The 25,645-nt window shown below is 36.5% G+C and overlaps 1 protein-coding gene across 4 annotated transcripts in view; it reads right to left on the bottom strand.

The window, feature by feature from the left end:
• Nucleotides 1–25,645, bottom strand: part of CNKSR2 (connector enhancer of kinase suppressor of Ras 2) — a 273,991-nt gene that overhangs the window by 77,898 nt on the left and 170,448 nt on the right. For 2 of the 4 annotated variants that reach the window (XM_003415953.3, XM_023555163.2), the window contains 2 exons: nt 12,041–12,130; nt 10,283–10,497 (listed from right to left, as the gene is read on the bottom strand). In XM_003415953.3, the coding sequence (XP_003416001.1) occupies nt 10,283–10,497; nt 12,041–12,130 (305 nt within the window). The remainder of the gene's footprint in view (nt 1–10,282; nt 10,498–12,040; nt 12,131–25,645) is intronic. The other 2 variants (XM_003415954.3, XM_023555164.2) reach the window with 1 other exon arrangement.

Below are 25,645 nucleotides of genomic sequence, written 5' to 3'. Positions count from 1 at the left end.
CTGAACATTTAAACAATATTTCCACAATTAATAAAATGTATAAATTTAGTTAATCTCTTAAGAATTCTATTGTCTCTTAAGTCTTATACACCAAATCTTTTACAGACTTCCAACACTTTTAAAGCATCACAGAACATAATAATAAAAGCAAAATGAGCTATTCCTACATGCAATCAATACAGAAGTATTGGTGCCCTGAGCTTTTTTTTTTTTTTCATTATTTCTATGTTTTCAGAAGTCTTTTAGTGGTTAATTTTTTTAATCGGGATAACAACAACAACAACAATTCTTTGCTGTTGAGCAGATTCCAACTCATAGCAACCCTATAGGACAAAGTAGAACTGCCCCATAGGGTTTCCAAGGCTGTAATCTTTACAGAAGAAGACTGCCAGATCTTTCTAGAGGGTTCAAACTGCCGAGCTTTTGGTTAGCAGCCGAGAACTTAATCACTGCACCACCAGGGCTCTTTCGCAGGGATACACAAACAAACAAAAAACCCCAAACCCATTGTTGTCAAGTCAATTCCAACTCAGCAACCCTATAGGACAGAGTAGAACTGCCCTGTAGGGTTTCCAAGGAGCACCTGGCGGATTCGAACTGCCGACCTTTTGGTTAGCAGCCACCAGGGCTCCTTAACGAGAATAAAAACCAAACCAAAAAAACGGGGATAGGACTGTTCAAATTATTTACTTTGTTTTGGTAGTTTGTACTTTTTCAGGAATTCGTTCATTTTATCTAAACTGTCAGACTTAAGAGCATAGAGTTGCTTATAGTATTTCTTTATATTTTTTAATGTCTGTGGGGTTTGTAGTGATAGACCCTCTTTCATTCCTAAGACTGATAAATTGAGCCTTCAAACTGTTTTTCTTTGTCAGTCTTGCTAGAGGTTTATACATTTGTCTGATTTTTCAAAAAAACAGGCTTTGGTTAGATTCATTTTCTCTATTGTTCTTCTGTTTTCAATTTCATTGATTTCTGCTCTTACCTTTATTAATTCTTTCCCTCTGCTTTTTGTTGTTGTTCTTTTTCTGATCTCTTCAGGTGGGAGTTTAAATTATTGATTTGAGACTTTTCTTCTTTTCTGATATAAGGATTTAGTATTATAAATGTTCCTTTAAGCATATGTGCGTATCATTTTCATTAAGTTCAATTTCCCTTGAGACTTCTTTTATCCATGGATTATTTAGAAATGTGTTAATTTTCAAGCTGTTGGAGATTTGTTTGTTATCTTTTTGTTACTGATTTCTAGTTGATTCCATTACAATCAGAGAACTTACTTTGTATTTCAGGTTTTTTTTTCTTTTTATTGTTAAGGTTTGTTTTATGACTCAAGATATGGCCTATATTGACGAATGTCCCATGCATGCTTGAAAAGAATTTGTGTTCTGCTGTTGGTGGGTGCCAATTAGATACCACTGGTGGACAGTATCATCCAATACTTCTATATCCTTGATGACTTTTTGTCTAGTGGTTCTTTCAATTACTGAGAGAGGAGTGTTGAAGTCCCCAAATATAGTTGTAGATTGTCAATTTCTCCTTTTAGCTCTGCTGGGTTTTGCTTCATGTATTTTTTGTTTGTTGCATAAACATTTAAGATTGTCATGTTTTCTTAATGAGTTGACCCTTTTCACACCTGTTGTGGTAGAGGGGCATGGCTGTTTTCATGGTTTTCACCTTAACAACAGGCAGGTATTATTAAAAGTTTCTGTTCTTTTGGGCCATCCTTTTCCTGGTCCTTTGGCTAAAGAGACCAGGCTTTTCTTGGAACTACATTTTTGTCTGTGCCCATTGACATTTCCAGTTTTTGCAGGCTTCTCCAAGCACCTAGGCCAAGTTACATAGGAGGCCAGGTTATTCCTCAGGTCTGGAGTCCCTAGTCTGTCTACCTTTTTTTTCTTCTCCACCTTTCAGAGCCTTTTGATAGGTGACTTACGTATTTTGTCCAGGGTTTTGGGTTGTGATTAGCAGGAAGAGCAGAATGGAATGTGTGTACTCCATCTTGTCCAGAACTGAAAGATTGTTTTAGTGAATCTTTCAACCCCCAAAGACTATTTATATTCATAACCCCCTAGTCTAGCCAGTTCAATTATAAATATACCAGTGGTATATTGTGGTGATTGAGAAAATGGGTTGGCACAATGACAATTGATTTGTTACAAAAAATCTTAAGTATGAAAGCAAAAGGAATTATTAATTAGTACAAATGAGTCAGGAAAAATAAGTGAATTTTCCTTCTAGACTCCTTCATGAAGTAGCATTCGATAAAACTGTTCCATATTTATAAGCAAGTAAGGACAAGACTTCTTTGTTTTTACCACATATCTATATCTAAGGCAGTGGGTCTCAAAATTTTTGATCCCTAAGGCTGGCCACAATACTCTTTGGCCCTTCTAATCCTCTGTTCCCAACAGAAAATAACTGGACGTTACCAATAGACTATCACTCTGTAAGTATTGAGGAATGGATGGTTTAAATTTTCACCACAAGTAACACATGACTTAAAGTATCATTCTTAGAAAATTGTGGGTAAGTGTGAATCACTACACACTGTAGGGTGAACCAAGAAACCGAAAACAAACTAAAATTGATAGTGATGAAGTTTAAAAATAATTTATAATTAAAAATAACAGCAACTGGAAACCACGGGTAATTTTTAAAAAGATACTGATGACGGGTCCATATAACATTCCTCTTGAAGCTGTGGGAACCCTAGCCATCTGCAGTTGTGCTTGTGCAGTAGGAGCATGGCTCTCCTCTCAGGGGCTGCAGGGACACCAGGCTTTTTGAAAGAGTACAGAATTAGAATATATTCAGTAAACTCTATGAATGCATTATTTTATGATTATTTAATTTGTAACCTCTCAGAACTCATTTAATAGGTTACCAGTATACAACATCTAGTCACAAGTGAAAAAGAAAGTCTGTGAATTGTATGTTATTTGCCCAGAATAATCCAAAGAAAGACGCGCCATTTCTGGGTCAAGTCTCAGCCATCAGGACAGATCATATCTTGAAAATCACTGCTCAAGGCAAGTGGCCCACTGGGAAACACATTTCTCAGTTCAGGCTGTTCCCATGTAGGGCTTTGCCAGTGCTACTGTGAATTTGGCACTAACACTTTAGAAATAATCAAGTCATTCACAGAAATCAGAAAATACATATAAATACCAATACAATAATATTTAGTATGGATATCTAACATGACTGCATGCACTCTGGTGACGAGCAACATCATATAACATTGTAAGGTGTCTGTCTTCTAGGCGAGTAAAGTAAAAATGGGAGGAATTGGTTATTATAAACAAGTGGGAACTCAGAGATGGCTTCCTTGCCACTTATAGGGTTGCTATGAGTCGGAATCGACTCGACGGCACTGGGTTTGGTTTTTGGTTTACTTTAAGTTACTCTGATCCTGAAACAAATCAGCTAAGTCAGTCAGCTGTTAGACAAACCAACCTTTATAACTCCAGTTAAAATTAATTATGAATGTTTATATGCTGATAATACAGCATTTTTTCCACCTTTGTGACAATAATAACTCTATCTTCTCTAATGGTAAAATCTTTAGGAGCAGCAATGGCTTTATTCAGCTAAAGATATGAAATTTGGAGTCTGGCTGCATGGACTTATATTTCTACTCTGCTACTTTCTAGCTATGTGATCCTGAATAAGGTAAACTCTGTGCTTCGGTGTCTTTCAGTTCTGCAAAATAGAGATAATAATAGTACCAACCTCACAGGGTCATTTTGAGGATCCAGTGAGATAATGTATATAAGTCCTTAGTATAGGGACTAAGAACTCAGTAAATGTTAGCTATTATTATCAGAAGCAGGGCAATATTATTATTAGTCTTTGTATATCCCTTAGCACTGAGACTGGGCCTTACATGTGGTTGGCGCTATTAGAATTGTTTTTGAGGGGCAATATAGTGTGTTAAGAGCCAGGCTGCTGATGTTCAAATTCTAGCTCCACCACTTACTACTGAACTTAATCCATGTGCCTCAGTTTTGTCATCAGTAAAATAGGGGCTAATAACAGCACCTGCCTCATAGGATTGTTATGAGGATCATATGAGTTCATATTTATAAAGTACATAGAACAGTGTCTGGTCCATGTTTATTTACTTGTTAAATAAATAAAAAATAAAACATCTTTTAAAAGTGCCCCATCTCTCTCCTCCCCCTCACCAAAAAAACCATCACGAATTGACCAGAATGGCTAAAAGTACTTATTATAAGTGAAACAAGAACAGAATGTTTGCAGTTGTCTTAAATAACTAAGACAAGGCACACAAATGTTGGAATGTTATGAAAGGAATCATCCAGATTTTTGAACACCTACTCAAAATCTGTTTTTAATAAACCAGCTAAAAGTACATTAGTCAGTTTATGAAAGTATACCTGCATGCTGCCTGGATCAAATTTTACTTGTTCTGGCAGCTCAGCATGTAGATTTAAAACAGGGCTTCAAACTGGTTCTTCCCAGTTCAATCATGGCTGAGGAAGCAACACTGGAACACACTCATGAACTGGAACCATAACCGGAAAGGGAAAAATTACAGTTTGAAGCCCTGCTGGAAACTTAATCTCCCTCTTAGAAAACAAGGGCAGCATAAGCATTGCATAGCAACCAAATCTCTTGCCCAGAGGATTCTGAGCAGAGTCAGAAACAGTGGTGCCCTGCTCAAAAATGGTAGCCGACTGCACTGCTTTGAATATGTGTCACTCTCCTCAGTCCTGGAAATAATCTAATCTCACACATCAGGTTTTTGAAAGGGCTCACTACACCTCTTCTGAGCCTCCCATTCCAGGGCTTCAACACATCATTTCTCCCATTCCAGTTATGGTTTCGCATCACCCAAATTTTTAAAATTCAGGCCTGTTCGTTTTGTTTTGTCGGCCATGACTAAACCTGTTCAAACCAGTTTGAAGTCCTGATTTAAAATAAATGATTATTTTGTTCATGAATTTAGTTTAGCAGCTTTAATGTGAGATAAAATTATCGTATGTATATTATATTAAAGGAACCCTGGTAGTGCAGTGGTTAAGCACTCAGTTGCTAACCAAAAGGCTGGTGGTTCGAACCCACCAGCTGCTCTATGGAAGAAAGATGTGGCAGTCTGCTTCCATAAAGATTTACAGCCTTGGAAACCGTAGGGGGCAGTTTTACTCTGTCTTATAGGGTCGCTATGAGTCTGAATCAACTCGACAGCAATGGGTTTTAGGTATATTATATTCAGGAAGAAGAAAATCCTAAAAGATTTAAGGATGAGATTCAGAACAATCCAATCGTTTTTCACCTAAAGGCTTTTTATCACTACATATAAATTTTATTTGCACACATACACGGCAGCAGCAGTCTGCCTTTTCTTTATGTGATCTCAGGTCCGATGAGGGCTTTGGCAACTAACAGCTTTCACATTTTCAGACAGAGACTCAGTGAGTAGGTAAAATAAAGTTATACTCTTGAAAAACACAATAACAGGCTCGGCTGATAGGCATTACTGGGATGAGATGGCAGGGAAAGAAGGAAAGGAGAAGTAGCTGGAACTGAAGCACTGAAGCTGGGGTAGGGAATGTAGGGTGGAGGCTGCAGGGGAGCTAACTCTGATGCATTGTTGGTACCTGGTGGAACACAGATGTACTGAAAATCATCCTGTTTAAAGGGGTAAGTGGAACCTGATTTGATAGGGAGCCCAGTATGGTGACTGCTACTTATTAGGTGTTTCCAATACTCTTAATTGGGGGGTGGCCAGAGACAAGCTGCACAAGATCTGTAGCAATAAACCAGCCAGATGCTAAGGGCATTTAGCTCCTGGAGCAGGGGGCCAATAAGGGCAGGGCTCCAATGAACTGTTGACGTGAAATGGAATGCTAATCAATAAAACAAAGTAAAATTTAGTCACATTAATTAGACAAACATGAGAGAAGACATTCAGACCCACATGCTCTCCCCAAGCACATGGGAAACTGAGCCTATGGTAATAAGATTCTGGCAATTTCTACTACTAATACACTCAAACTGAAAGTCTGCTTGCTTTGAGTAGGCTGGCCCAGGACATGGGGGTAGGGAGCTTTTTTTTTTTTTTTTTTTACATGTTGAAGACATCAACAGAGAGGTACTAAGAGAGGCATTGAAGTTTCTGTCACATTCACTTAGTCACTCACTCATTCATTTATTCATCACATTTCTATAGAGAGCTTATAAAAAACCAAACTCGTTGCTATCAAGTCGATTTTGACTCATAGCAACCCTATAGGACAGAGCAGAACTGCCTCATAGGGTTTTCGAGGATCTGAACTGCTGACCTTTTGGTTAGCAGCTGTAGCTCTTAACCATTGTGCCACCAGGGCTCCAGACCTACTATAATGCTACAGTAATCATGATTTTGTGGTACTGGCAAAAGAATAGAGAAATCTCTAATTGAGAGCTTATAAGGTACTCTATACTAAGTGCTAAAACACAGTGCTTAACAACATGGAGAAACTCTCCCTGTCCATCATGACATGCCTGTCTCACCATGGATAGGGGAGAACGACACAAAGCAGACAATCATGTAAGTAAATAGATAATTACAAATCATAACAAATATTTTGAAGAAAAAGTAGAGTGCTAAGAGAATATAATAGGAGAAACTGATTTAGTTTGGGGAGTGGTGGTCAGGGAAAATCTCCCTGAGATTTCAGGATTGGATGGGAGTAAGCCTGGGGGGTGAAGGGATTAAGAGCATTCTTAATAGAGGGAATAATAGCATGTTGACAAGGAAAGAGGTGGCAAAGAACTGATGGATGATCAGGATAGCCAGAATATAGTGAATGGTTTCTTTTTAAATAAATATAATAAAAAATTACATAAACTGGAAGAACATATGCTGAATTAAAAAATAAAAATGTACATTTTACAATCCCAGAAACTTCTAAATATTACTATATAAACATTTCTGTTAAGAGCTAAGAGAAATGATCCTGCTATCAAATTCAACTAAATTTTCTTTACATTTGAACTCAAAAGCTTTGACTACATGGAGTTAGTCTTACAGCAGAGATAGCACCCTATAAAACTCAATATTCAATCCTCCTAGTCCTATTCCACTGCTGAAAATGGCATGTTATCCAAAGGAATAACAGGTAAGAATGAGGATTAGTGGTTCATCATAAAGATAATTGGATTATATTTTGATCTTGTGTTTTCAAGGAAAAGTTAACACAACAAGGAAAAAAATCCTTTCATTGTTTAAATAAGTGTGTATAAATAGATAAAAGTATAAAACAAGGGTTCTTGTGAAATATAAAAAGCAATCAGTTAAGAGTATGTTGTTTTGCCTCAGAGGTCCAAGCAATTTAAATTATAACACTCTGTAGTCACAGCAATAGATCATGCTGAATATCTACTTGTGCTTTATAACAGCAGCAGCTTTGTATCTTTTTCTTAATAAAAAATAGTAAGAAAAACAAAAGAGAAATCTGGATAGAAACCAATCCAGGCACTGAAATGTAATTAAAGTCAACATACGAGGGTACATGTTTCTTAAAAAGTCATACTTTTTTCAAAATTCACTCATGTTCATTAAAGCAAAAATTCATTTGTGTATGGAAGGTCTAGCATGTACAGAGCACCAGAGTGTGGAAATATCACTGGTGTGGGTGATTTGCGTTTTAGTCCTGAGTCTAGCACTTATACTTTCTCGCAATACAGCTTGGATGAGGCACTGGGTAAGGTGGAATAGATATCACCAATCTGGGAAATACCATGGTTTGAGTATCATTTGCAAATAGGGTTATTGTGAGGTTCAAAAGACATAATAAATGTGTAAAATTCCTTGATAACTGTGAAAGTCCTAAAAAAGTGCAAGGTGAGGTCCTAAAGGGAACTTAGAGTCTGGTGAAAATCCCAACAACGAAAGCTCTCTTTTTGAACATTGGTTATAAACACCCAACATGTACTTTGAGGTAACGGTTATTTTGCTTCTAAACCTGAGAAGAGAGTTAGAAATTCCCTAGTCGTCTACTCTGGGATTGGTGGCTCACTGTGACATGGGAGGATCTCCCTCACCAAGGTTACGGATGTACCTCACTCTTTGCTGGTCCTCTGTCAAAAAGCAGGTGGGATAAACATCATCTATCTGGGAAATACCATTTTACAGACTCAGAACATGCAATAAAAGTACGAGACAAAAGTAGATTCTCTGATTTCTTAGAATAAATTTATAGAAGTTACTAGGCCAGGTTCTTGAGAGATATAGCTAAATAATGCCCTTCAGAAAGGTGGTAACAATTTTTATTCCTAGATAATACAATCCACAAGCCTCATCTCTCTACTTTCCTTCCTAACACATTATACTCCTGTCCAGACGTGTATGGCTGTATAGAACAGGCTGAGTGCTTAAATGTGCCTTCAATGGCTCACCACTCTTCTTAGGATAAAATTCAAACTCTTTAACAGTTTATACACTCTCTGTGAAGTGGCCTCTCCAGCTCATCTCTCATTACCAACTTGCCTCTAGAATGGACCAGCTGTCTCTCATATTCAGACCTTTGCTCAGACTATTACTTATGACTGGGACATCAGATTCTAGAGGGAGCTCAAGATTCATACAGCATTTCTGACTATTGGTGATAGCAGAAGTGGCCTCCATTGCACAGCTAATAGTACTGATTTAAGACTGACTTCAAATGCCCGTAAAAAAAATAATTTTACTTGTCAGCCATTTAAGGGAGATTTTGACATGGGTACTACTAGTTTTTTGGAGTGGAAAAGGCTTGGAGGCACGTAACCGGGGAGAGAAGAGGTTGGAAAATGAGCCACCTAGGAGTGCTAAAGACATTCCAACTCCAATCCAAATAAGGGGAAATATTTCTCTACATTCTAGTTTTATGAGAGAGCTATAGAATAAGTAGATGATTTAAAAGTTACTCATGAAAGCAACTCAAGGGTAAGTTATTAAATCCTTCACACATTGTATACCTACATTCTACATCAGTGACAGATTAAATTTTTGAGATACTTTGAGCATTCAGCGTATTTGTTCAAATTACTTAAAAACTTGTAAACCATGTTTTCAAGGACTCCTAACAAGAAGCTATATAGCTCCATTGGCACAGAAAACTCCCTTTTAATCAAAATGGTGTAAAATGGGTTGATTTTGTGAATAAATGTTATGGCTAGGACTGGATCACCCAGTAAGCTTCCAACCAATTCTGTCTTCCCACCAATCTGCAGTGTACAATTTCACCTGGCCCCCACCACATCAAAGATGTGAATCCCATGTGAAATTGCTCACCACAGATTGGCAAGTAAATACAATTAAGCTCATGCATACTTTGCTCAGTGCAAGCCGTGTATACTGTGCTTACTGGTTAATCTGCCCTTGATTATGGCTAACAAGGTTCTTAGCCTCCACACTGCTAGTGTTTCATCTGGCCTGAGCTTAATGGCCCTGCCTTTGGTCTCTCAGTTGAGGCTCTGCAAAAGAGTGATCAACAGGCCAATCTGATCATGCAAATCCCCAGCTCAAAATTCTTCAATGGCCCTTCATCACTGCTGGAAAAAGCCTAAAGTTCTTGATCTAACCCCTGCCTACCTCTCCAGGCCCATCTATTGCCCCTTCCTTCCATGCTTTCTCTGGCTTTTTCAATGAACTAGCAATTCTAAGCCACAGACATATCATATTCTCACATATGCCTTCCCACTAAAATACTGCTACTCGTCTTTACTTTTCACTTAAATGTTCCTTATTCTGAATCCTTTTCTCACTTCCCCAGCAGTCTAAGGCTCTTCTTCTCCTATGTTCTTCCTACACTTCATACACCCACCATTACATGGAACTGTTGGCATGTCTTTCTCCCCACATAATGATGTGCTATGTCTTCTCATTTTTATCTTTAACACCATGTCTTATGTCTACCACATAAGAGATCATCACTTTTAATGAAATCATAAATACATTAAAAATCCTCTTTAATGCTGAATGTTAGTTATCCATTTACTGTGCATTATCACACTGATGATTAATCACCTAATTAACTGTTGTTCTCCATCAATTTTGTGCATATTTACCTTATTAAAATATAACCTGGTACAACATAGGAACTAATTCAACATATAACAAAAGAACAAGTCGATAACCCATCTTTTTTTTTTTTAAGGGCATAAACTATAAAGTTATGATGTTTTCTGAAAATATGGCAACAGGAAAAAAAAATAATCTGGAATTTAGTCAAAAGAGTAATTCACCAGTTTCCCAATAAAAGCTGTATTAAAGAGTCTTTGAGAATGTACTTACATGGTAGAGTGTGGTCTCTGGCACAGGTGTGCCCATGATGTCTTGTCTCAATGCATCCATTTGCAAACTAGGTAGCAATGAATAGTGAGTCGGGCTAGTACTCTTATCACCCTTCTTTTTTGACTTCTTCCCTGTGTCTTTTTTGCTGTTTCTCTGAAACATGTATTCTTCCTGAGCAATTTTTTCATTGCTCATATATCGGAGTAGAGAGTTTTCTATATAAAAAGAGATAAATACACCAATGTAAATATGCAAATATCACACATTTACTATTTTTTCTAATCGTGCTATTAGATTTCATTTCACAAATTTAACTTGATTTAATTTATAAAATATCTATATAATGAAAATATAGAGGATCTTAACGTGTTAGGACCACAGACTAAGCGAGCCAGTAGAGTGTTTTTCCAAGTTTCATTACATCAGAATCACCTGCAGAGCTTGAATGAGAAGTTGTGTGTGGCTCATAAAGTTTCCCCAGAGGGATTCTGCTGAAGCTTGATGGCAAACACTGACCTACTGCATCCTAGGTAGCATTCTTGGAGAAATAAAAACCCGTATTATGAACCAATAGTCAGGAAACTCAGTTCATAAAATCCATGCTTAAATTGATAGCACTTAGTACTTCACATGTTTTTTTTTTTTAAAGGTGTCACTTGCAGTGACTTGAAGATGGCATATGATAGGCATTTCTCCTTTATTTTTTTTGCCCTGGTTTATTCTATAAAACAAATGAGGTCGGAAACTGAAGCTTGGAAAGTGAGTGAATACATAGGTGTAAAAGAATCTGTCAATGTTCCTGTATTTACCAACATTTTCAGAAATGCCTGCTCTATAAATCAAGTGTTAAGGAGACTAATGATGCAGATGTTTATGCTTGCTTGTCGCTGTGTGGTCTGTGGATCGGTGCAGTGATGAAATAAATTCTGTACACTGGCTAGAAATAACAGGCAAATAGGTCAACTACACCAGGAAGGAAGCTTATGAGCTTAGGTTCTATGAATTGTTTTGATCTGTTTTGTTTTCATCTACAACCTGACGGCTCTTTATTTTGGAAAGTGGAAGTAGAAGCATGACCCATTGGGCCCACCATATCCACGTTTGACCAAATCCCATGTAATGAGACTTCCACTTGCTCTCTTTACTGCTCACTTCAGTATCAGGATAAGTGGACAAAAAACTTGCTGTTGGTTTACACTTCAGGAGTACCCCACCCCCAAGTAAGAAGATATCCCTGAACAGCAAACAGAACAGAAAGAAAAAGCGAAGCAGTTTTTTATTTCCGTTTAATTTCTTTATGGTTTTCATTAGAGTCACTGCCCCAGTTTCAATGAGCTTTTACTCATGAGCTTCAGTGCTTATTTTGAGGTTTTTTTGGTTATCAATACAAAAGTAGTGAGATTGCATTGCGGACCAATGGGGACTGACCACTGTTCCTATTCAGTGAACTTATTTTTTTTATGCAGTTTCACACTTCTGACCTTTTTTCCAAATATGAAATTTCAGATAACAATTAGATATTCATTTTTTATCATGTACTCATCTACCCTGGATCACTTAAGAAGGATTCAGGGAAGACATCTACTTAATAACTGGTCAAGATAGTCAAACGCTGGTCTGAATAGATTTTGGTGTACCATAAAGTCATTGATAGAATAAAAAGTTTTCCACTGAAACCATAACACCCTACTTAAAGAACATTTAAATTTGCTTATTGTTCAAACAACCCAGCCTACACTAAAATTCTAGAACACTTACCTCTTCTACTATCTCTCTTCATCTTATTTGGATCTTCATAGTCCCCCACCCAATTATATTCCACTGGCATAGATATAGGTCGTAGCTTGCCTAAACACAGAGAACAAAATTCACATCACATTGTTTTTTTTTTTTTTCCCCATGTCTGCTCAAGCTCACACTGATTTGTAGCTACAGTCTGCAAAACACACTCACTCATATGCAACATTATGGTTGGCATTTGTGTTGATGAAGAAAATGTGTGTTTTGAGCCAGAAGGTGAAACTGCCTGTGGCAATTGGCCAGGTGATAATGCAAACTTAAGGCACTTTTTGTAAGTAATAAAGAATAGCCCAGGTTTGCTCTCTCAGGAGCCCAGATTTTAAGAAGTGATCCTTTACAAAGAAGATCATTATTTCAGTGATTATACTTCATGTTCAGTAACTGAATCCCTGTGTTATTCTCCAATATTCAAGCGTCTGTACCTTGATAGCCTACCTCCAACATGGTGGCGCCTTGTATTTAACCTGCCTGCAAGGACATTAACCCATTATTTCATGTTGGAATACCATCATGATAACTTCTCGTCTTTATTGCCTCCTAATTCCTATCACCATACATTGTGGATACCACCATGCCTCAGCGATATAGCTAGATTCTCTTTTCTGGCCTATTGCTGGATCTGTCCCTAGGCATCTCTTCTGCTACAGTGAGCATGTCTAGTTTAGAGATCCTGGTAACCACTGCTTTGGCCTGTCCCATTTCCTTCTGGGTTTGTATTCTTACTAAACAGCATTTACAGTAGCAAGGAGAAGTTATAGCATAGACTGCAAGGATAACTTTTAGGTGAGCCTGCAGTGTTATTTTTGTTCAACTTGAAGTTCCTGAAACATAAAACAGCCAAAGAAAATTGTACAGAAGTTTTAAAAGGAAACCTAGCACAATGCCTGGCATAAGACAGTTGCTTAGTAAATACTGAATGAATGAAAAGCAGAGACCCATACAGCACTGGATTTTAACAATAATGATGATTACGATAATCATAATAGTACTCCCACCCACCCAGTACTAACACATATATATCATTTACCATATGCTAGGTACTGTCTAAGGGTTTCATATGCATTAGATTGCTTGATTCTCATAAAACTATGAGAAATAAACTACCATAATCCTCATTTTACCAGATGAGAAAACCGAGACAGGTTACGTAACTTGCCCAAGGACACACAGCTGGTAAGTGGTAGTACCAACATTCAAACCCAGACACTCAAACATCACTTCTGCCATAATTCTTGGTGACTTCAATATTCACCCTCCAATATTCTGGCCTCTCCGTTTCTTGATGTTCTCACCTTCGATCATTCTTGTTATCATATACTTAATCTTGTCATCTGCAAAAACTGCAGTCCCTCCAAATATCCCACTTTCCAGCTACCACTTTCTATATTCCCAACACACTGCCGACAGTACTCCAACAGTCCTTCCTTTTTTCATCTATCAATCTAACCACTTTTCAGTGTCTCTCAGTCACTTTATATCCTCTTGACTTCCCTCCTTGCCCAGCTAAATTTCATGATCAATTATTATAATCACTCCAGGAATTAAAAAAAAAATGAGAAGACTTCTAATTCCGTTTTTGAGGAAAGTTTACCAACCTTATGGCTTTTTATTGCGCATACTGATACAGTTTATTTAGTATGTTTTGCTCAGCTCTTTTAAAGTCAGAGGGTGAATTAGACATGATAAAATTATTGAGCCAAAAAAGACAGTATTTAGTAGCTTCCTTTCAAAGTGTACAAACAACTTTATAAGTGATCACCAAAGATTCCAAAATTCCCACGGAATATATCTCTGCTCTTTTACAGAGAGGGAATTTGAGTGAGTTGATTCTAGTTCGTATATTATTCTGCCCATCAAAGGCAGGGTAGAGGTTTTAGGAAAGGTCTCCTTTTGTCATGTCTATTCCACTACTTTGTAGAATCAGTCTTCCAGATTTTCAATGTTATGAATGTTATTATTTTCAAAATATCTACAACTTATTTCTTTAGAATCTGGCCTTTAAAATAAACTCCATTTCAGTATGGGCACCAAGATGGAACCAGTTAACAGCTCTAACACTGTTTCTACATGTCACCAAGAAAAGCCTTTGAAAAGTGAAAAATCCAATAAATAAGCAGTTAATTGTTTTACTTGCTCTGTACGTTATTTAAAAAATCCTATTTTGATATTTTTCAAGGAAGTGATTAGTTGTCTGGAGTCAAATATATGTGAACAAAAACAAGAAGAAGAAAGATCTGCACTCATGTTACAATAGTTCACACATAATATAAGAAATACATAATTGTATTAGTGTTTTGGGTCATCTCTGAGATTCTAAAGGATATGAATCATTGAAGCATGTAATTAAGTTCTTGATACTTCTGGTTATGTTATTCACCACAAGGAAAAAAAATTTGCAGAATACTCTAACACTGACTTTTCGGGGAGTGATTTTTAAAAAAACCAGAATTTCACTGTATATTACTAACTCAAAATTGAAGGAAAATATATTGAATTAAACAAAACAGTAAATGAGATAAAAAGCCTTAATTAAAATTTACTTTTGGAGGATATGAAACCTTTGCTTCCATTATTTATAAAGCTGTAAATTTAGCAATGCAAATCAAAATAATTATTTCAAAAAGTATACTGTTTATGTATAACAATGTTGCTTATAAGTATTAATTCTTTAATACATTTTTTATTGTGCTAAAATATTGACACAGGGTTAATGAAACAGTTAAAGTAATAACGTAAGGTAACATTCTTATATAAACAGCAGTCCTTTGCAGAATGAAAGAGAATGGCTTAAATTATTTCAATTCCAAGTACACAGATCATTGATTGCAGCTTGGAAATATATTTGCCAAGGCATTTATATAGCAGCATTTTAATTTCGCAAGACAGCAAAGTTCAAGTAGAAAAAGAACTTTATGGTTTGATGTTATACTACTGTTGGTAAAAAAAAAAAAAGAAAGAAAGAAAAGGAGCACTATAACCACTACACCAAAAACCAAACCCATTGCAGTTGAGTCACTTCTGACTCATAGCAACCCTAAAGGACAGAGTAGAACTGTCCCATAGGGTTTCCAAGGAGTGCCAGGTGGATTTGAACTGCCAACCTCTTGGTTAGCAGCTGTAGCTCTTAATCACCATGCCACCAGGGTTTCCATAATAAATATATAACCATTATAAAAAAAATTATAGTTAGACTTAAATATATATTATTATTAATACATGTGAAGTATTTTTATTCTCATATGGCATTTTATGACTTATTATATTAAATACACCTGACTCATGCCTACGAAAATGTAGATAAATTAATCATTTGTCTCCGAAGAACAATTTAAAAAATTTAAAAGTCTCTTTAGGCAGTAACAGTTACATTAGTTCTTAAGGTGGTAAAGTTAAGATTACTAAATCATAAAGAAAATTTATAATAATACCAACTACAATGCTAAACTGTTTTCCTGAGCAAACCTACCTATTTCATTTCTTTGGTGTGGTGTGGGAAATGTACTGTGGTAATTATACCCATGCAGAAGTCTTCTTCTGTTACAGTCAGGAAAAATGAGGATGAGAGTCCATTTAAAACTTTTTGCTGCCCACTCCGTCTTAGAGTCATATTTTATTTTTCTAACAAGAGAGCATTTACTAATTGTAGAGTTCACCTGAAAATGTATCACAGCCCTTGTGATAACTCTTGTGCTACTGCTTTATAGTATAACTATCATCTTGTTACCTGGCTTCCCCTATCTGCTGCACATGTGGGGCTTTCTAATGGGGATCTCCATAGAGGCAGGAATTGTGCACTGTATTGCTTACCACATTCTAATGAATGTAGTACAGGTAAAAGAGAAACATTTTTAAATTTTGTTTGAAATTTATTCTGCAATTGATAGCGCAGCTTTTTATAATAAACTTTTTATAAGCCGCAATTAAACACAAATAGAACACTAAATATAATTTTAAGTATATAGACAATGATGGAGTGCTTTACAGTGATCTATCTACAATACTGTATTTTACTATTAAATTACTATGTTTTAATACTAGTGCACAGAATTCTGAATTCCTTGGACATAAAATAAAATAAACTTTTATTTTAGATAAAAGAGCATTTTCAGTGATATTACAAATGCTACAATTCCCTTTGGCAGAGTTAACTGCTCACTCATCTGGGCTCCCTTAGCTCTTTCCTGATAACTTTAGTACATATGATGCTTAATAGATTGTATTACATCTGTTTATAAGTTTTTCTACTTTTTGACATGAACTAGGTCTTATATATCTTTGTTGTAAATGTCTCTTCCCTGGCAATGACTCTTACCCAGAGCAAATAATCATTAAATTTTTGTTAAATGTTTGAATGAAAGGATGCTAGAGGTTAGTGATTTTTCAAATTATGAGGCTGGTCACTGGTTCCTAGTCCTTCTTACCTACTTAAGGGCATCACTTGAGCAATGCTGTCTTCTCCCTCCTACGTCATTAATTTTTTCCCTCACACTCAATCATTCCCATTAGCACACAAACATGCTGTAATTTTCCTAATCGTAAAATAAATAAATAAATAAAGCTCTCTTGATCCTAACTCCCCTTCCAGCTACCACCTGATTTCTCTGCTCCCCTTTCAGAAAACTCCTAGGAAGGCTTATTTATAACCCCAAGTGTCTAATTCCTTTCCTCCTACTCTCTCTTGAGCCTTCTCCAATTAAACTCCTGGCCCCACTACTCCACCAAAACTGCTGTTGAAGGTCACTATAACCTCCATGTTGCTAAATCCAATAGATTATTCTCAGGGCTCAGAAAGACTTTTCTCATCTTTCTGAGCATTTGGCACAGAGAATTACTCCCTCTTCCTTAGAGCCCTTCTTCACCTGGTACCCAGGACTCTTCCCTCCTCTGGTTTTCCTCTCCTCTTCTCTTTCTAAATTCACACGCATCCTTCAAAGCTAAGCAAAAATGTCCCTTACTTGGGGATGCTCTCCTTGACCTCTTATTCTAGATCTGGTTTCTCTACGTTTGTTCTCATTTTGTCTCAATTATAGTCAACCAATTTATCAAATTAGTTGCTTGAATTCTGTCTCCCTCCTAGAATATAAATTCCATGAGGGAAGGGATAATGTCTCTTTTGTTTACTGTGGTATCTCTGGCACTTAGCACAAGGCCTTAAACACAGGAACTGCTCAGTATTTGTTAACTGATTGCTTGTTAAGAAAGTAAACAGGAGACTCTCCTCTTACACTGGACCACAGGGGCCCAAGCTAAACCATTGCTTTCTATTTTCATAGCAGTGCTTCGAATTAGCTTGAACTGGGTCAGTTATGGTCAACAAAATGAAACCAAAAGAGACACGAATTCTGACAGTTTGGGTGATCTGCAACAATAACTGGAATGGGAAAAATTACGGGTTGAAGCCCTGGAACGGGAGACTTGGAAGAGGTGTACTGAGCCCTTTAAGGAGCCTGATGGGTGAGACTGGATTACTGGCAGGACTGTGGACAGCGAGGAGCCCTGGTGGTGCAGTGGTTAAGAGCTTGGCTATTAACCAAAAGATAGGGCAGTTCGAATCCACCAGCTTCTCCATGGAAACCCTATGGGGCAATTCCACACTGTCCTATAAGGTTGCTATCAGTTGGAATCAACTTGACAGCAAAGGGTTTGGTTTTGGTTTTTGGGAGAGAGCAACACACTTCCAAACTGGTGCATCAGCCACTACCTTTGAGTGGGGCACTGCTGTTTCTGACTCTGCTCAAAATCCTACAGGCAAGAGATAGGGTTGCTGTGCAATGCATAAGTTGCCCTTGTTTTCTAAGAGGGAGATTAGGGGTCTAGCAGGGCTTGGACCTGTAATTTTTCCTGTTCCAGTTATCGTTCTGGTTCACCCAAATTTTAAAAATTCCGTTCCGTTCTAGTTTTGCTTCTTTGGCTGGGACTGAACTGGGAAGAACTGGTTTGAAGCCCTATTTTATAGTTTCCTTCCCCTCCCTTCTTCCTCTCTCCGTCCCTTCCTTCTAAAGTAGTATGTCATCCTGACCAATCCTCTTTATTTTTCTAACAAATTGAGACTTAGAAAGCTGTTTGGTAATCAAATCTGAACTAGAAGTCCTGTCTCCTGATTTCTTATCTAGAAACATTCCCATATTAAGCTACCCATGATGTCTGTTGGAACACCACTCAATTGCTGCCTTTTCTAATTATATCACTTTAAAAAAAAAAAAACTCTGTCCCAAAACATGCTAAAATCATTAAGTTTCAGGGTAACAAGCAGCCCCTGAGAAGCAATCTGCTCCCTTACAGTTGCCAAAGAGTTTTTAAAAAAAAAAAGAGAGACTGCAGAGAAATTTCTCCGTAAGTCTGCCATACCCTTTAATGGCCAGAAAAAAGCTTTCTCTAGATTCTAAGGAGAAAAAGTATACACATGTACACACACATATACGCATCTGTTCTAAATATTTTAGCCAAGAGTTGGATGAAAATGAGTATAGTAAGGAATAGTTAAACTATAAGCTCGCCACATACACCCATCAAACGCCCCACATACCAGACAGAAAAATTACTTTCAGATGGTTGACTGCATTTCTAGGAAAACAACCCAAGGTTATTTAAGGTAGAGAAGCACACATTCAAAAAAGAAGTAAAATGGAATTAAATGGGGAGTCAGTAGTTTTTTAAGGCTAAAGGTAACATATCTGGATCTAATAAGAATGGGCTGTTTGATCTTTAGGGGACTTTTTTTTCATTTTTGGATAAAAGCGTTTGGAGAAAAATTGGCTTGTAAACATTTCAATGTGATGATCATTTAAGCATTGGCTTTAATTTCCCATAAATAATACAAATAAAATACAAACCTAATGACTATTAACTTGAAATCTTTTCAGTTTCATTAATGGAGAACAGAAACAATTAAAATCTCATTTCAAAGAATAAGCTACATCTTGTTTGTGTATTTTCCTATTCCTTTCTACTCCATACTTTAAATGGGAAGTAATGTTAAAAAGAAAAATTTGTTGAAGGAGAAAATACTGAACTGCATAAAAAATTATATGGCACTTTTAACACTTGATTCCAAGCCTAATTATATTTTGAACAACATTGCCTCCTGTAAATATTCTACCAAGAGAATTGGAGCTGGGAAGGGCAGGCTTTTCTTTCTTTAAATGTTACCACTGTGTGAAGAGGCAATTCCTCTACAATAGATAGGTGTGGGAGGAACAGGGAAGGATTCAGATGGTTTAAAGACTGTCTAAGTAACAATAGAGTTCTGGGTCCTCCTCTGAGAACTCTGATGGGTATAAATGAGCTATGCTAAAATGTTCTTTTACCCCTGCTGTCCTCAGCATTAATAGAGATGTGGACAAGAAAGATGAAAAGCCACACAAATATTATTTGGTTAAAAACACCCAGCTCTCACATGAAAGAACTACAAATTCAAGCAATCCATTTTTAAAAATCCTAATAAAGCAGTGTCTTGAAAATGCTATCACTTCTCATGAGAAGTGAAAAAGACAATGATTAAGACCATCAATTGCAAGTAATGCTCATTTGGAAAAAAATAACATCTTGTTATAATTTCATAATTCCTATCACATATTTTTCTCTTTGGGATCGCACTACCAATGAAGCTAGCAAGAAAGGTAGAGATGAAACACTTGAGACATAGTGAAGTTAATGTCTCAGGATTTCACAAATAATCAGTGTTGGTGGCAGTCCGTGAATATAGACTTTCAAATTCCTACCCCAGCGCTCTTTTCAAATTGCCTCGGTGATGAATCACTCAAGATAACTATATTAAACAAAAATCCAGGTAATTTTTCTTTTAAAATAATTCAAAGGCTGTATGACTATTGCTTTTTTGTTTAAGTGTCTTCCCAGCCAGGTTGCAACTCTTGTAAAATATTCTTCAGGCTATGTGAAGAACTAAAGGAGAATTAGAGAATAACCCGTGCCTGTTCACTTTGGATTTGCAGTCCACTGCCTTAACATGGAGGAAAATAAATTGGTTTGATATGTGTTACTTATAAAACAACGCCAGGTTTTCATATGTATACTTTTAAATGGCTATCTATTGTTTTCATTATTTGCTCTGTTTCCACAGCTACTGATATTAAGGTAATCAGTGTATAATTTTTAGTCATCTCTTCTTTAACAACATTGGATATAACACTTGACGTTTTCTATCCCCAGGGATCTATTTCCTCCATGATTTCTGGCAAATTGCTTTGCAATGAAACCGGTAATCCCACACGTAGCTGGCGGTATAGAACGTCATGCACTGGTATTTCTAGTTAGCTTTTTTTACTTTAGTTTTTACTTTTATCACCAATAAGATTTACTCTAGAAATGGTATACATCTGGCTTTTTTGCAAGATAAAAATGAAGAGGATATTCAACAAGCAGACTACTGCGCAGGGTTCAGCCTAAGCATTCAGGTTTTTCCAAATGCTTATTTGTAAGTCAGCTGTTTGGAACCTGAAACACAAAGACAGTTTTCACTGGTATTTGAGTCTTCAAGAGGAGCTGCAAAAACTACTTCAGCATTTTCCAAAATACATTCCATCAAACATTAGTTCCATTGGGAAGTTAATACATACTATGTGGCTGAAAAAAGATTCAACGTACAAATAAGTCTGGGAAACAGTAAGTTAACCCAAGTTCAACAAGACTTTCAGAGCCTTTAATATGCTAATGTGCATTTATTAACCTCTAAGAGGGGGATAAAATACGCAGAGCTTCCCAGTCTTATTTCACCACATAACCTCTCTTTACAAAGACTCTCTTTCAGGACTAGTAGTCTGAAGAATATACTTAGGAAAATGCTAGATTACTTAAGCCACGCTGTGATTTGAACACTAACAGCTCTGTTTAACTTTACCTACCTGACATTTCTTACATTTTTTCCTCCATAAATCATTCTTATATCAACTAGGGACAAATGTATCTCTTCCTGACCCAGGAGATGTCATGATTAGGTTTTTTTTTTTTTTTATCGTAGGGCAGGATAGGTAATCCCAGACACCTACAACATATACTATATATAATTTTTTACCCAAGAAAATATACTAAGTGAATAAAAGTAGATATATCTTTTCAGGGCAATAACGTCCCAGGTTGTTAAAAAAAAAAAAAAAAGCTATCGGCACTATGTCATATAAAGCTTCTAAGTCTTATTTTCTAGTATCCGATTCTGTGTTCAGGTTTTTCAACAGCAGTACCACTGACATTTTGGTCAAATCGTTCTTTATTGAGAGGGCTGTCCTGTGCATTGCAGGATGTTCAGTAGCATCCCAGACCTCTACCAAGTAGTATCCCCCAACCACTGAGTGGTAACAACCAAAAATGTCTCCAGACATTGCCATATATCTCGGGGAGGGGGGCAATATCGCCTACAATTGAAAATCATTGAGTTAGACTGCTTCTATTCTTGGCTTTTCCATTCTGTTTATAAGGGAAACACGATTTCATCTGGTTCTTATCTTTCTAGTGATTCATTCACTTGAAGAAATTTCTTTTGTCCTCTGATAGTTGGATTTGCTTTGCTGATGCAGTTTGCTAATCTTTCCATTTTATCCGCATACAAATAGCCTGGAACTTTCTTAAAGGTTTCTTTTCTTAATCTTACTGTTTCATCCATTACCTATTACCTTGAACTTTTCAAAGTAGTCTTTTCTTCCTAGGTTTCATTTCTTTTGAGAGTCTCTAACTGTTTTATTTATTTTATATATCTTTTCTCTTCCTTTTTAGTGACTAAAACTTCAAAAAGTTAAAAAGGTCAAAAAGGTATAGGGGCTCAATTGTTTTCAGATTTCTGATGGTGAGAGGCTGTAACTGGGTCGCTCTGGGTCACCATATGAGCGGGTGAGTCCTGTGATGGAGCTTAAGAAGACTTAGATCAGGCAGTTTCCTGTGTTATTGGCTGTTTGAAGGCTTTTCCTTCTACTTTTGCAAAAACCAAGCCAAAACAAACCAAAAAAAACTCTACTGGCATTTCTTTTAATTGCCATACTATTGGGTAGGTAGAGGGAACACGTCTAGCTCCTATGTCCCATCCTAAGTCTCCCCACAGAGAGGGGGAAGTGGTAATCTGATTGATCATTACTTCACAGTCATTGGGACATTTTTATTACATCATTTAGGCGCCATTTTCTGAGCCCTTTCAATGAGGCAAGAACTGTCCTAAGTGCCATTTAACCCTCATAAAGACAATATGAGTAGTTTTGGTATTCCATCTTACAAATAAAAAAAAACAAAAGCATACAGGTTAAATAAACAACTATTAAGGGCCAAGCTGTGACACCAAAGTCAGGTCTATCTGACCTCAAAACTCACACTCTTCTATTCCTACCAGTAAAATTGTAAAAATTAAAGAAGAGTGTCTTCTTTAGGTGATTATTCTAATTTTTATATCAGGAACAGTCTATTTTCTATTTCTTTGTCAAAATATAATTGAGCTGCTTTTCCATGGTCCCTTGCCACATCAGCTTGATATCGAAAATTATTTTGTGATGCTAACCAACATGTAGTCTTTCTAAGATTTATTAAATAAGTCCAAAGGAATTACAATTCCTGTGAGTATACTGTACATCTCATTTTTTATTCACTAATTTCTGTTTCTATGGTTAGTTCTGCTTTGGAAATGGTACATTTTACTTGAGCACAGGGATTTCATGTGGTTAGAATCCCATTTGCTTTTCTATCTAGCATAGTTGATGAGTGACAGCTGGACTTTCTCCTGATAAGGAAGATTATATTTTAAAAAAACTACAGGAAAGAGTACAGGCTTGTATTTGGAAATAAAGAAGAAAGTATGAATTTATTATCTGTATTTGATCCTTTAGGAAATATCTGAAATTATGCTCTTAATTGTAATTTAACTGCCCAAAAGACAGAGCAAAATTCTAAGAATGACTTTGTAAAATAAGGGGAAAAGCAATGCTGAAGTATGATCAGAGACCCTGGAATCTCCAGAGAACATCCTCACCTTACACTGATAAAGACCATTAGTCTGCAGGGTCACTGCCCATGTCCCTTCATGCTGCTGTAGGTCATTTTAAGCCATTCACAATCATGTGGATAAAAGGACACGGTATTGGGTTTTCTCTTGCCCTGACTACTTGAGTAGAAAATACTCAGGTATAATGTTATAGAAATTATTTTTCCTCAACGTACAATGTGTACAAATAACATTGATGAGGAGCATTTCTAAAATATCAACTTTACATTCATACACATGCTTTTGTTAGGGCTTAGATTTTCAATAAATCAGAAAAAGTCTGGATTCCAGTCTTTGAAACAATACTATTGTGTTACATTATTGTAAAACACACGTTTTCCTCCTTTTCTTATAAAATGTGACCACTCACGCCACATAGACTCAGCCAACAGTGTCTACCTTTTATTTAGCAGGTTTCTGTGCATAGAAATGCACTGTGATGGATAGTAAGGGCAAGGAGTCTGAGCACAGAGAAAGGGAAAACTGGTAAGAAATAGTACTGTTTTGAAAAGCTGCCAAGCAACCAATCTCATCAGATTTGAACTTTTGTCTTTGAAGCACGCACAGATGAAACCAAATAGTTAAACTGATTTAATGCTACCTCTCCCCAGCCCTTTCAATTTTTAAAGTATCTATGTAATAATGATAATAGCAAAAATAAAAATCTAATACATACTGCGCAATTCAAGGCAATTTATAATGTGTTGTCATTAAAATTCTCACAAAAACTATTATCACCGTCATTTAACAAGTAAGAAAATTGAGTCCTAGGGTAACATTCCCAAGGTCGCACTGGAATAATGGCAGATAATCCACCGCCATTGAGTGGGTTCCAACTCATAGCGACCTATAGGACAGAAGAGAACAGCCCCATAGTGTTTCCAAGGCTGTAAATCTTTATGGAAGCAGATGATGTCCCATGGAGCAGGTTCTAACTGTGAACCTTTCAGTTAGCAGCCAAACGCTTTAGCCACTGACCCACCAGGGTTCCTTAATGGCAGATAAAAAATAATTAAATTAGATAAAAAAGAAAAAAAATAGGAATACAAAATATGTCTGCTGCTACAGCCAATGCTATTAACCACTACTCTATGTGGCTTTCCCTACTGAAATCTGTGTTTCCAGAAATTATTCTTGTCTTGTCTGTCTTTCTAGGAAAGTAAAACCTATTTTGTGCTCTCTGATTTAAAAAGGATGTAACACATGGTTGCTAATTTTACTCCCAATTTAAGTTTTTTTCTGAGGTCTGTCAGGGCCACGTCCACTTAAACGCATGTTTATTATAGCGGCCAGGAAATACAAAACAATATCTACAAGAACATACAATATCAGACCTACTTCTGCTTGCCTGAAATAAAATACTTGAATTTGGAGGGAGTGACACAACTTTTAGAAATTATTTTCCTACAGTTTAGTAAATTATTATTACATTTAGCTAGGGATGTATTTCGTTATTAGTACCACTGGTAGGGTCCACAAATATTCATGCGTACTTAATCCCAGATCCACCACTTATTAGTTGGGTCAGTTATCTAACCTCTGTATTTCAGATTTCTCATCTGTAACCGAAGGATTTTATTAGTATCTACTTCATAGGGTTTTCCCCTATGGGGTTCAGTTGTTGTGACGATTAAATGGATTAATGCCATTAAAATGCTTAGAACACATATAAAAGCTCAATAGGTATTATTTACTTATTTCCTTAGAAAGGCCTTCCACTGAATATCCATATTGTACTTGTCTACTAGTACAAATAACTGTACTTCTTTCAACTCACTCTAAGCAACAACCAGTGGGTACGTGATATAAAGTGAGAACTTTGGTTAAACGATATATTCTAAAACCCATAATTAAGAGTATTTTAAGCATTCTTTTGTTTCTTTGTTCACTGTGTCTAATAACAGATCTTCTCTAAATATGTTTCTCATATATTTAACTTTAAAATACAACTGTACTAAGACAATGTGCCAAGTACACACATATTTCACCTGTCCCCCTTTTCCTTCTTAAAATCCTATCCAGACTCTGACAATCTCAACTCTAACTTCTCTTTGAGTAAAGAAGTAGTCTGGGGAGTTAGAAGAGTAAAGGTGGCTAAATACACATACTTCAGGATAAGAGGATTTGTGACTAAGGCCTAAGTTGAACACACTAAAGATAAAGAACTAGGATAATACGCTGCATTCTAAGGCATCATACAAGTGCTTACAAGTTAAATTACTGTCATTTCCAGAAAATATCAGATGTGAACTTTTTTGTACTTTAGTTTTTTTTGCAGCATACTTCATCAGAATAGTGTGTTTTCATTTTCGTTATTTTCAAATACAAGAGAATACTGTCACACTTTGGAGTACATGTTAGGGCCACTTTATAGGTTAAATAAAGAAGTTGCGTTATTCTGACAGTCATCTCTTATTGTTTACAAAGCTTTGAAGTAATTTGTATTGGGGCCTTTAGGGCCTAAGCTGAGATATTCACATCAGTCCTTAGATCTCAGACCTAGGTTTGAGAAGGTGCCAATCAGCGAGCACTTGTGGAATAAATAAATAAAAATGAAAATCTTATGGACTTTTAGAAAATTCCACCCA

Source organism: Loxodonta africana, chromosome X (assembly GCF_030014295.1).
Source record: "Loxodonta africana isolate mLoxAfr1 chromosome X, mLoxAfr1.hap2, whole genome shotgun sequence".
Lineage (NCBI taxonomy): Eukaryota > Metazoa > Chordata > Mammalia > Proboscidea > Elephantidae > Loxodonta > Loxodonta africana.
This window is presented reverse-complemented; position numbering and strand designations above follow the sequence as displayed.